The sequence below is a fragment of the Lonchura striata genome, chromosome 5 (assembly GCF_046129695.1).
Source record: "Lonchura striata isolate bLonStr1 chromosome 5, bLonStr1.mat, whole genome shotgun sequence".
Taxonomy (NCBI): Eukaryota; Metazoa; Chordata; class Aves; order Passeriformes; family Estrildidae; genus Lonchura; species Lonchura striata.
Window position 1 is genome coordinate 72,567,353 of NC_134607.1, and position 14,202 is coordinate 72,581,554.

General features: G+C 46.2%; 1 protein-coding gene across 1 annotated transcript in view; it reads right to left on the bottom strand.

Annotated features, from left to right (window-relative positions):
- The window catches only part of MAPK8IP2 (mitogen-activated protein kinase 8 interacting protein 2), a 38,631-nt gene that overhangs the window by 8,856 nt on the left and 15,573 nt on the right, over positions 1-14,202 (bottom strand). Inside the window, exons 6-9 of the mRNA XM_077783166.1 lie at positions 12,395-14,192; positions 11,090-11,165; positions 9,922-10,094; positions 1,732-1,841 (exon numbers count right to left, since the gene is read on the bottom strand). Coding sequence (XP_077639292.1) covers positions 1,732-1,841; positions 9,922-10,094; positions 11,090-11,165; positions 12,395-14,192 — 2,157 coding nt within the window. The remainder of the gene's footprint in view (positions 1-1,731; positions 1,842-9,921; positions 10,095-11,089; positions 11,166-12,394; positions 14,193-14,202) is intronic.

Consider the following 14,202-nt stretch of genomic DNA (forward strand, 5'->3'; position numbering starts at 1 on the left):
TGATATCAATTATGATGTATAATATCTATATAATAACTAAAATATAATAATAAAAATACCTGCTGATAACCCCATCAGATATTACTGTGCCATAAAAATATGTTACGTATAAAATAATGAATATATAACATTATAATTAATCCTTATAATGTAATACAGTTATTTAGAATTAATGTTATAATATCAATTATGCTATATAATATCTATATAATAATAAATAAATAATAATAAAAATACCTGCTGACAACCCTGCCAGATACCACCTAAAAATTTAATGCCATAACAATTTAATGCCATAACAATTTAAAAATAAAATATAAAATTTGTGCCATAAAAATTTAAATTTCCTGCCCATGCAGGCAAGTTCTGGCTGCTTTTTATGACCTGTGCCATAAAAAAATTAAATTTCCTTAGAGGAAGGCGAGTCCTCGCTGGTTTTTTAGGAGCTGTGCCATAAAAATTTAAATTTCCTGCCCAAGCAGGTAAATCCTGGCTGGTTTTTATGACCTGTGCCATAAAAATTCAAATTTCCTGCCACAAGCAGGTAAATCCTGGCTGTTTTTTTATGACCTGTGCCATACAAATTTAAATTTCCCACCCAAGCAGGTGAATCCTGGCTGGTTTTTTATGACCTGTACCATAAAAATTCAAATTTTCTGCCTAAGCAGGTAAATCCTGGCTGGTTTTTTAGGAGCTGTACCATAAAAATTTAAATTTCCTGTACAAGCAGGTGAGTCCTGGCAGGTTTTTTAGGAGCTGTGCCATAAAAATTTAAATTTCCTGTACAAGCAGGTGAATCCTGGCCGGTTTTTCAGGAGCTGTGCCACACAAATTCAAATCTCCCGCCCAAGCAGGTAAATCCTGGCAGGTTTTTTAGGAGCTGTGCCATAAAAATGCAAATTTTCTTAGAGGAAAGCGAGTCCTGGCTGGTTTTTATGACCTGTACCATAAAAATTCAAATTTCCCGCCCAAGCAGGTGAGTGCTGGCAGGTTTTTCAGGAGCTGTGCCATACAAATTCAAATCTCCCACCCAAGCAGGTGAATCCTGGCCAATTTATTATGACCTGTGCCATAAAAATTCAAATCTCCCACCCAAGCAGGTAAATCCTGGCAGGTTTTCAGGAGCTGTGCCATACAAATTTAAATTTCCTGTACAACCAGGTAAATCCTGGCAGGTTTTTCAGGAGCTGTGCCATACAAATTTGAATTTCCCACCCAAGCAGATGAATCCTGGCAGGTTTATTATGACCTGTGCCACACAAATTCAAATCTCCCACTCAACCAGGTGAATCCTGGCAGGTTTTTTAGGAGCTGTGCCATAAAAATTTAAATTTCCTGCCCAAGCAGGTGAATCCTGGCTGGTTTTTCAGGAGCTGTGCCATACAAATTCAAATTTCCCACCCAAGCAGGTGAATCCTGGCCAATTTATTATGACCTGTGCCACACAAATTCAAATTTCCCACCCAAGCAGGTGAATCCTGGCTGGTTTTCAGGAGCTGTGCCATACAAATTTGAATTTCCCGCCCAAGCAGGTGAGTCCTGGCAGGTTTATTATGACCTGTGCCATACAAATTCAAATCTCCCGCCCAAGCAGGTGAATCCTGTCAGGTTTTTCAGGAGCTGTGCCATACAAATTCAAATTTCCCGCCCAAGCAGGTAAATCCTGGCCGTTTTTTCAGGAGCTGTGCCCTAACCCAGGGATTTCCCGGGGCAGGGAGCCGGGGCGCTCACCTTCTGCATGGCGGCGCACAGGATGCCGTTGCCCTGGTGGAAGGGCACCTCCACGGAGCCCAGGAACTGCACGCTGAAGCGCTCCAGCCAGCACGGGCTCCTCCTCGCGCCTGCGGGCACGGCACGGACGGTTGGGAACGGGAACGGGAGCGGGGATGGGGATGGGGATGGGAATGGGGATGGGGATGGGAACGGGAATGGGAATGGGAATGGGAATGGGGATGGGAATGGGAACGGGAATGGGAACGGGGATGGGAATGGGGATGGGAATGGGAATGGGGATGGGGATGGGAGTGGGGATGGGAATGGGGATGGGGATGGGAATGGGAATGGGAATGGGAATGGGAACGGGAATGGGAACGGGGATGGGGATGGGGATGGGAATGGGAATGGAATGGGAATGGGAATGGGAATGGGAATGGGAATGGGAATGGGAATAGGAATGGGGAATGGGAATGGGAATGGGAATGGGAATGGGAATGGGAATGGAATGGGAATGGGAATGGGAATGGGAATGGGGATGGGAATGGGAATGGGAATGGGAATGGGAATGGGAATGGGAATGGGGATGGGAATGGGAATGGGAATGGGAATGGGAATGGGGATGGGAATGGGGACGGGAATGGGAACGGCGGGATTACAGAATGGGGAATGGAAGAGACGGCGTTGGGAATGGGGATGGGAATGGGAATGGGAATGGGAATGGGAACGGGAATGGGAATGGGAATGGGAATGGGAACGGGAATGGGAACAGCGGGGTTACAGAATGGGAATGGTAGAGACCGCATCGGGAACGGGAAGGGGAACGGGAACGGGAACGGGAACGGGAACAGCGGGGTTATGGAGTGGGAATGGGAATGGGAACAGGAACGGGAACGGGAACAGGAGCGGGAGCGGGAACGGCGGGGTTACGGAATGGGGAATGGAAGGAACGGTGTTGGGAACGGGAACGGCGGAGTTATGGAATTGGGAATGGCAGAGACCGCTCGGGAACGGGGGAACGGCGGGGTTACGGAATCGGGAATGGAAGAGATGGTGTTGGGAATGGTGGGGTTATGGAATTGGGAATGGAAGAGACAGTGTCGGGAATGGTGGGGTTATGGAATTGGGAATGGCAGAGACCATGTTGGGAATGGTGGGGTTATGGAATTGGGAATGGCAGAGACCATGTTGGGAATGGTGGGGTTACGGAATCGGGAATGGCAGAGACGGCGTTGGGAATGGTGGGGTTATGGAATTGGGAATGGCAGAGACCATGTTGGGAATGGTGGGGTTATGGAATTGGGAATGGCAGAGACCATGTTGGGAATGGTGGGGTTATGGAATTGGGAATGGCAGAGACCATGTTGGGAATGGTGGGGTTATGGAATCGGGAATGGCAGAGACGGCGTTGGGAATGGTGGGGTTATGGAATTGGGAATGGCAGAGACCATGTTGGGAATGGTGGGGTTATGGAATTGGGAATGGCAGAGACCATGTTGGGAATGGTGGGGTTATGGAATTGGGAATGGCAGAGACGGCGTTGGGAATGGTGGGGTTATGGAATTGGGAATGGCAGAGACGGCGTTGGGAATGGTGGGGTTATGGAATTGGGAATGGCAGAGACCATGTTGGGAATGGTGGGGTTATGGAATCGGGAATGGCAGAGACCATGTCAGGAACGGCGAAGTTGCGGGGTTATGGAATCAGGGAATGGCAGAGATCGCATCAGGAATGGCAGAGCTGAGGGGTTATGGATTCTGGGAATTGCGGAGAAACAGGGAATCATGGAATCACACAATCACGGAATCACACAGAATCAGGGAATCACGGAATCATGGAATCAGGGAATCACACAATCAGGTAATCACAGAAAATCAGGGAATCACACAATCATGTAATCAGAATCAGGGAATCAAACATTCAGGGAATCACACAATCTTGTAATGACACAGAATCAGGGAACCACAGAATCACGGAATCATGGAATTGGGGAATCATAATCATGGAATCACAGAGAATCAGGGAATCACACAATCTTGTAATGACACAGAATCAGGGAACCACAGAATCATGGAATCATGGAATCGGGGAATCATAATCATGGAATCACAGAGAATCAAGGAATCACACAATCATGTAATCAGAAATATGGAATCACACAATCACAGAGTCATGGAGTCACACCATCATGGAATGACACAGAATCAGGGAATCACACAGTAACAGAATCATGGACTCACACAGAATCAGGAAATCACAGCGTCATGGAATCACACAATCACGGAATCATGGAATCACACATAATCAGGGAATCACAGAATCAGGAAATCACAGCGTCATGGAATCACACAATCACGGAATCATGGAATCACACAGAATCAGGGAATCACAGAATCAGGGAATCACAGAATCAGGGAATCACACAATCATGGAATCACACAGAATCAGGGAATTACACAATCATGGAATCACACAATCACGGAATCATGGAATCACACAGAATCAGGGAATCACAGAATCAGGGAATCACAGAATCAGGGAATCACACAATCATGGAATCACACAGAATCAGGGAATTACACAATCATGGAATTACACAATCACAGAATCATGGAATCACACATAATCAGGGAATCACAGAATCAGGGAATCACACAGAATCAGGGAATTACACAATCATGGAATCACACAATCACAGAATCATGGGACCTCAGGATCCCAGGATCACGGAATCACACAGAATCCCACAATCAGAGAATAGCAGGATCCCACACAGCCGCACAATCACACAGAATCACAGGATCACGGAAGATCACGGGATCGCACAATCGCAGAACCACACACAATCATACACAATCACAGAATCACACAATCAATCACACAGTCACACACAGTCACAGAATTCCCACAATCCCTGGATTGGGAGAGAGCTCCAGGAGCACCGAGATCCTGGACACATCCAGGTGGGAGAGCAGGAAAAGCTTTTCCAGAAAGGTGCTGAAGCTCTGGGATGGCTGCCCGGGGAGGTGGTGGAGTCACCAGGCCTGGATGTGTTTGAAAAGCCTGGATGTGGCACTGGGTGCCAGGATCTCGGTGCTCCTGGAGCTCTCTCCCAGCCCAGGCATTGTGGGAATTCTGGGAATTCTGGGAATTCTGGGAATTCTGGGAATTCTGTAATTTCTGGAATTGTGTGAATTGTGTGATTCTGTGAATTCTGTGATAATGTGAATTCTGTGATTATTTGATTTCTGTGAATTCTGTGAATTCTGTTATTGTGTGAATTCTGTGATATCTCTGATTTCTGTGAATTCTGTGATTCTCTGAATTATGTGAATTCTGTAATTCTGTTAATTCTGTTAATTCTGTTAATCTGTTAATCTGTTAATCTGTGATTCTGTGAATTCTGTGCATTTTGTGAATGTGATTCTGTGATTCTGTTAATCTGTGAATTCTGTGATCCTGTTATTTCTGTGATTCTATTAATCTGTGATTCCGTGATTCTCTGATTCTGTGATTCTGTGATTCTGTGAATTATGTGAATTCTGTAATTCTGTTAATTCTGTTAATCTGTTAATCTGCGATTCTGTGAATTCTGTGATCCTGTTATTTCTGTGATTCTATTAATCTGTGATTCCGTGATTCTCTGATTCTCTGATTCTGTGAATTCTGTAATTCTGTGAATTCTGTGAATTCTGTGAATTCTGTGAATTCTGTGAATTCTGTTAATCTGTTAATCTGTGATTCTGTGATTGATTCTGTGATTCTGTGAATTCTGTTATTTCTGTGATTCTGTTCATCTGTTCATCTGTGATTCTGTGATTCTGTGAATTCTGTGATTCTGTGAATTCTGTTATTTCTGTGATTCTGTTCATCTGTTCATCTGTTCATCTGTTCATCTGTGATTCTGTGAATTATGCGAATTTAATCTGTGATGCTGTGATGCTGTTCATGTGTTCATGTGTTCACGTGTTCACGTGTTCATGTGTTCACGTGTGATGCTGTCCCGGGGTCTGTGTGCCCACGCATGACGGGGCTCCTGGGTGAACCCAGCTCCCTGCCCCGTGTTCATGTGTTCATGTGTTCACATGTTCACATGTTCATGTGTTCATGTGTTCATGTGTTCATGTGTTCCTGTGTTCACGTGTGACGCTGTCCCGGGGCTCCTGGGTGAACCCAGCTCCCTGCCCCGTGTTCATGTGTTCACGTGTTCACATGTTCACGTGTTCATGTGTTCATGTGTTCATGTGTTCATGTGTTCATGTGTTCACGTGTTCATGTGTTCATGTGTTCATGTGTTCATGTGTTCATGTGTTCCTGTGTTCACATGTGACGCTGTCCCGGGAGGTGCCCCGAGGGAACATCAATTTTCTATATTATTTATTGTTTAGAGGTTCTTTTTACATTTTATACATTTATCTATATTATTTATTATTTATATATTATTTTATATATTATTTCTATTTTTACATATATATAATTTTTTATATTGCTATATATTTATTTTTTTCTACAGTATTTCTTCTGAATTAACTTTCTCAAATTATTCTAACATACTGCACTTCATAATCTCTGTTTAAATTACTGTGTACTCATTGGCTTTGTATATATTATTTCTTCTATATTAACTTTTGCAAATTATTTTAATTTTGTCCAGTTTGTAATCTCTTTTTAAATCATGTATAATATTAACTCTATATTAACTTTATACATTGCTTATTTATATAGTATATATTTTATAAATAAATATTATATAATATATAATATATAATATATAATATATAATATATAATATATAATACTATTTTATATATTATTTATATATTTTATTTATTATTTATATATTCTTTATATATTTTATATATGTTACATTTATATACTATTCTATATTATTACATATATTATATAATTTATCTTTTATTTATCCTACATTAACTTTATTTATTTATCTATTGCATATTTTATGTGTCATTATATCATATATTATATATAATTTATGTATTATTATATTTTATATATTATTTATATCTTCTTTATTCTTTATATATTCTTTATCTATATTACATTTATATACTATTATATACAATTACATCTTTTTATATATTATTTATTCTGTATTAACTTTTGCAAATTATTCTGTATTAACTTTTGCAGATCTTTTTCTAAGGACTTTTGGCAGAGCAGAATTTGTCAGCCTTTTATGGCCAACACCCTAATCCCCGTGTGGATTGTATATTTTAATATGATAATTATTATTATTATTATATTTACTATTTCCATTACATTTATTTCTGTATTTACTATTACTATTATATTTACTATCTTGTTTCTTTTAGTATGATAAATATATAGTTACTATTTAGTATAATAATTATTTATATATATAATATTTCTATAATAAATATAAAAATATTTATTATTACTTTTAAATAATATATATTTTTATAGATAGATATATCAGCTGAAACTCTAATAATTTTAAATTTTGCTTTCACAAAACATTAAAGCAGAAGTTGTGTGCTGTGTGCCATAACATTAATTTTTGCAGCAGCAATTGTAGTTATGGATTAATAACTAATATTTTTATTTTTATAACTAACTGACCCTAGAATAGCTCGGATCAGTTTGTGAAAATAACTAAAACTCGCTGTAAGATTAAATAACATTTAAAAACCTCACAGATAATATGGGAAAAAAGATGTAAAGGAGATTTCTGCCACTGACCCTTGGGCTAGCAACAACTCCTCACTCGTTGTTGTGAAGAATTGATATAAACATTGGGAAAATAACACAAAATTGGGAAAAAAATGCACAAAATTGGGAAAAAAATGCACAAAATTGGGAAAAAATAGCCCAAAATTGTGAGAAAATGCCATTCACCACTCCCAAAAATCAAATATTCTCTATTGCACGACAGGTCAGGGGTGGAACCGTGTAAAAGGACTAAAATAAATATTTAAATATGTATCCTCTTCCTAAATATGTGTGTAATTAATGCAATAAAAATGAAAATAAATATAGAAAAACCAGTCTGGAAATCATGGAAATAAATGTAGAGATATAGAAATAAAAAATAGGAATAGAGGTAGAAATATGGAAATAGAGAAATAAATAATAGGATTATAGAAATTAATAATAGAAATAAAGGTAGAAGTGTAGACATAAATATAGAAATGTGGAAATAAATAATAGAAATAAATGCAGAAATATCGAAATAAATATAGAAATAAATACTAGAAATAAATGTAGAAATATATACATATATAAATAAATAATAGAATTATAAAAATAAATAATAGAAATAAATGCATAAATATAGAAATAAATATAGAAATAGATGTAGAAATATAGAAATAAATATAAATAAATATAGAAATATAGAAATAACTAATAGAAATAAATATAGAAATATAGAATTAGAAATATAGAAATATAGAAATAAATATAGAAATAAATGTAGAAATATAGAAATAAATGTAGAAATATGGAAATAGATGTAGAAATATAAAAATAACTAATAGAAATAAATACAGAAATATAGAAATAAATATAGAAATATAGAAATAAATATAGAAATATAGAAATAGATGTAGAAATATAGAAATAAATACAGAAACATATAAATAAGTGTAGAAATATAGAAATAACTAATAGAAATAACTAATAGAAATAACTAATAGAAATAAATGTATAAATATGGAAATAGATGTAGAAATATAGAAATAACTAATAGAAATTAATACAGAAATATAGAAATAAAGGTGGAAATATAGAAATAAATATAGAAATATAGAAATAGATGTAGAAATATAGAAATAACGAATAGAAATTAATCTAGAAATATAGCAATAAAGGTAGAAATATAGAAATATAGAAATAGATGTAGAAATATAGAAATAATGAATAGAAATTAATCTAGAAATATAGCAATAAAGGTGGAAATGTAGAAATAGAAATATAGAAATATAGAAATAGATGTAGAAATATAGAGATAACTAATAGAAATAAATACTGAAATATAGAAATGAATGTAGAAATATAGAAATAGATGTAGAAATATAGAAATAACGAATGGAAATTAATCTAGAAATATAGCAATAAATACTGAAATATAGAAATGAATGTAGAAATATAGAAATAGATGTAGAAATATAGAAATATAGAAATATAGAAATAGATGTAGAAATATAGAAATAACGAATAGAAATTAATCTAGAAATATAGCAATAAAGGTGGAAATGTAGAAATAAATATAGAAATATAGAAATAGATGTAGAAATATAGAAATAACTAATAGAAATAAATACTGAAATATAGAAATGAATGTAGAAATATAGAAATAGATGTAGAAATATAGAAATAACGAATAGAAATTAATCTAGAAATATAGCAATAAAGGTGGAAATGTAGAAATAGAAATATAGAAATAGATGTAGAAATATAGAAATAACGAATAGAAATAAATACTGAAATATAGAAATGAATATAGAAATATGGAAATAGATGTAGAAATTTAGAATTAACGAATAGAAATTAATCTAGAAATATAGCAATAGAGGTAGAAATGTAGAAATGAATATAGAAATATAGAAATAGATGCAGAAATATAGAAATAACTAATAGAAATAAATACTGAAATATAGAAATGAATATAGAAATATGGAAATAGATGCAGAAATCTAGAATTAACGAATAGAAATTAATATAGAAATATAGCAATAAATACTGAAATATAGAAATGAATGTAGAAATATAGAAATAGATGTAGAAATATAGAAATAACGAATAGAAATAAATACTGAAATATAGAAATGAATGTAGAAATATGGAAATAGATGCAGAAATCTAGAATTAATGAATAGAAATTAATCTAGAAATATAGCAATAGAGGTAGAAATGTAGAAATGAATATAGAAATATAGAAATAGATGCAGAAATATAGAAATAACTAATAGAAATAAATACTGAAATATAGAAATGAATATAGAAATATGGAAATAGATGCAGAAATCTAGAATTAACGAATAGAAATTAATATAGAAATATAGCAATAAATACTGAAATATAGAAATGAATGTAGAAATATAGAAATAGATGTAGAAATATAGAAATAACGAATAGAAATAAATACTGAAATATAGAAATGAATATAGAAATATGGAAATAGATGCAGAAATGTGGAATTAAGGGAGGTCCATTGCGGGCGCGTACCGGCGGCGCTGCGGGCCGGCCCCAGCACCTCGTGGGCGTAGAAGGCGGGGAAGATGCCGCGCTCGCCCGTCCGCATGTTGTAGCCGCGGTACCAGTAGTCGTCCTCCTCCAGCTCCACCAGGATGGGGTCGTCCACGTCCAGCTCCAGCTCGTCCTCGTGGCGCGGGATGAACCTGGGGGCGAGCGCCCAGGGGCGGCGTGGGGACGGGGACAGCGCGCCGGGAGCGGCCGCGGTCGCGTGGTCAGCCTTGGGCCACTGCCCGGAGCTGCTGGTCAGTCCCGGCCACCGCCCGGAGCTCCTGGTCAGCCCCAAATTCACTGCCCTGACCTCCTGGTCAGTCCCAAATTCACTGCCCTGATCTCCTGGTCAGCCTTGGGCCACCGCCCGGAGCTCCTGGTCAGCCCCGGCCACCGCCCGGAGCTCCTGGTCAGCCCCAAATTTACAGCCCTGATCTCCTGGTCAGTCCCAAATTTACAGCCCTGACCTCCTGGTCAGCCCCAGGCCACCGCCCAGAGCTCCTGGTCAGCCCCAAACTCACTGCCCTGATCTCCTGGTCAGCCCCAAATTCACTGCCCTGACCTCCTGGTCAGTCCCAAATTTACAGCCCTGACCTCCTGGTCAGTCCCAAATTTACAGCCCTGACCTCCTGGTCAGCCCCGGGCCACCACCCGGAGCTCCTGGTCAGCCCCGGGCCACCGCCCGGAGCTCCTGGTCAGCTCCAAATTTACAGCCCTGACCTCCTGGTCAGCCCCAGGCCACCGCCTGGACCTCCTGGTCAGCTCCAAATTTACAGCCCTGACCTCCTGGTCAGTCCCAAATTTACAGCCCTGACCTCCTGGTCAGTCCCAAATTTACAGCCCTGACCTCCTGGTCAGCCCCAGGCCACCGCCCAGAGCTCCTGGTCAGCCCCAAACTCACTGCCCTGATCTCCTGGTCAGCCCCAAACTCACTGCCCTGACCTCCTGGTCATCCAAAGCCACAGCCCTGACCTGCTAGTCACCCCCAAACCCAGCCCCACACCCCCCTCCTCTCCCGGTCACCCCCAAACCCCCAGAGCCCAGGGACAGCCACCCCGGGGGACCAGCAGCGGGCAGGGGGCCCTGGGGTGGCCCTGGGTGTCCCCGGAAGGGGCTGGGGGTCCCTTGGGTGTCACTGGGGTGGCCTCACCTGAAGACGGCGCGGTGGGTCTGCTCCCGCTCCTCCCCGTTCACCATGCAGGAGAACAGCCCGAAGGACTCTGTGCCTGCGGGGACAGCGATGCCAGGGGCACGGGGGACAGGGCCACCCCCACGGGACAGTGCCACCCCCACGGGACAGGGCCACCCCCATGGGACAGTGCCACCCCCACGGGACAGTGCCACCCTGATGGGACAGGGGACAGGGCCACCCCCACGGGACAGGGCCACCCCCACGGGACAGTGCCACCCCCACGGGACACAGGACAGTGCCACCCCGATGGGACAGTGCCACCCCGATGGGACAGTGCCACCCCCATGGAACAGTGCCACCCCCACGGGACAGTGCCACCCTGATGGGACAGGGGACAGGGCCACCCCCACGGGACAGTGCCACCCCCACGGGACAGTGCCACCCCGATGGGACAGGGCCACCCCCCATGGGACAGGGGACAGGGCCACCCCCACAGGACAGTGCCACCCCTATGGGACACGGGACAGGGCCACCCCCCATGGGACAGTGCCACCCCCACGGGACAGGGCCACCCCCACGGGACAGTGCTACCCCCCATGGGACAGTGCCGTCCCCCATGGGACAGTGTCACCCCCCACGAGACAGGGGACAGGGCCACCCCCACGGGACAGTGCCACCCCGATGGGACAGTGCCACCCCCAAGGGACAGGGGACAGTGCCACCCCCCCATGGGACAGTGCCACCCCCACGGGACAGGGCCACCCCCACGGGACAGGGGACAGTGCTACCCCCATGGGACTGGGGACAACCGCCATCCCCATGGGACAGTGCCACCCCCACGGGACAGTGCCACCCTCATGGAACAGCTGCCACCCCCCCGGGGACACCCCCACCCGTGTCCCTGCGGGGTGCTCGTGGGCTCAGAACCCTCCTGGAGGTGCCACCTGGGCCCTGCCCAGCAGAGCAGGGCTGGGGACCCTTGTGGTCACTGTGAGCCTGCCCCATCCCCCGTGACATGTCAGGACATCCCGTGACATCCCAGACACATCGTGACACGCGGTGACACGGCACGGCACACGCGAATGGTGCCAGGGACAGGGCAGGGCGGGCGGCTGGTGTGAGAAGAGCCGGGACAGCACGGCACAGCACGTCACGACATCCCGTGACATCCCGTGACGTGCCGTGACAATGCCACAGGGTGGCACGCCACGCGGGAACGGCTGGGGCAGGACACGGAGGGCAGCCAAGGTCACCCAGGGACCAGCCCAGGACACCGTGACACGTCACGACAATGTCACGCCCCGCCGCGACGCCGCCACTCACTGGAGGAGCGCGAGGTGCTGTTGACGAAGACGTTGAGGAACTTCTTGGAGAACTGCAGGTCGGCCTCGGGGGACGAGTCCTCGGAGGAGCTGCGCGTGTCGGGGGCCACCAGCCCGTCCCCAAAGGCCACCTCATCGTCGCAGGCCCTCAGGATGTCGCTGTCGTCGCTGAGCACGGACGTGCAGCGCCGCAGGCTGACCAGCTCCAGCTGCGTGTGCTCGTCCACCACCAGCGTGTACTTGACCGAGTCGTAGGCCAGCGACTCGTCCAGCGCCGGCGGCTCCGGCGCCTCGCCGGCCGGGCTGCCCCGCCGCGGGGTCAGCAAGGGCGGCTCGGCCTCCTCCAAGGCCATGCCGAAGCCGCGGTTGGTCTTGGCCGTGGACACGTCCAGCGCGGCGGGGTCGCCGTCGGGCGCTAACCGGACGTCGTCGATGATGGAGTCGGCCTCCGGCACGCCCGAGTCCGGCTCCCCGTCGAGGGCCCGGCGCCGGTGGCCGGCGGGCTCGGCGCCGGGGGACGCCCGCGGCAGCGACGCCGGGCGGCACCCAAGGGTGGCCAGGACCTCGGAGGCGTCCAGGCGGCCGAGGGCGACGGGGCGGCCGGGGCACACGGGCGCGATGGTGTCGTTGGTGGGGTTGCTGAGGAACAGGAATGGCCCCGGCTCCTCGGCCGGCGGCTCCGGCGGCGGCTCGGCGGCCGCGTGCTCGGCCTCGGCCAGGGAGCTGCGCAGCGTCTCCATGTCCACCAGCTCGATGGCGCCGCGCTGGCACCGCGACGACGCCGCGTCCGCCGGCGAGTCCCGCGGGCCCGGCTCCTCGTCCAGCGCCTCGCTCAGGATCTCGGGCTCCAGGTCGGAGGCGGGCGAGATGGTGTCGCACAGCGAGTGGCTGTTCTGGAAGCACTCGTCCGGGCACTTGATGGGGTACGAGCCCTCCGAGATCATCTTGTTCACCAGGTTGCTGAGCAGCCACGGCGAGTCCGAGTCCTCGCTCAGGTCGGGCTCCGACTCCGAGTCGGAGTCGTACTCGCTGTTGTCCTCTTCGTCCGCCTCGGGCATCAGCTTGGGCCCCACGGGCAGGTAGAAGGAGCGGCGGATGCTCTCCAGGCTGTGGTCGGGGTCGATCTTCAGGTCCAGGGGGCTGGCGCCGGACACGTCGGTCCGGCCCTCGGGCGCGGGGCCGTCGGCCGGGTCCAGGCTGTCGTAGTAGGCGTCCACCTTCAGCTCGGCCAGGCTCTCCCTCCTGAGCACGCCGCGCTCCGGCGGGCCCCTCTCGGCCGGCTCCTCGTCGTCCTCCTTGCCCTTGTCCAGCAGCAGCGAGTCCTTGATGCCCAGCAGGCCGGGCGCCTCCAGCTCGGGCTCCAGCTCGCCCTCGGAGCCGGGCGAGCTGGCCTCCTCGATGGAGTTGGTGAGGTGGGACGAGCGGCCGCTGCTGCTGTCGCTGCTGAGGTCCAGCTCGGTCTCGGAGATGGACGAGATCATGTTGCTGACCAGGCGCCCGCCGGCGAAAGCCGCCTCGAGCTCCCCGTCCGCGTCCGAGTCGGAGCCGGGCGAGCTCAGCTCGTCCCCGCGCCGCCCGCCGGGCGGGAAGGCCTTGGCCGTGCGGCTCCTGAGGTCGGCCTCGATGCCCGGGTCCGAGGAGGGCGAGGTGGTCTCCGAGGAGCCCGAGGGGCGGCCGCGCACGCCGGCGGCCCGGCCGGAGCGGGGACCCTCGCCGTCGGAGCTGAGCGGCTCCGCGGGCGCCCCGTCCCGCTCCGGGCACCGCGGCCGCGGGGACCCCGGGGTGCCGCCGGCCCGGGGCTGCGCGGGG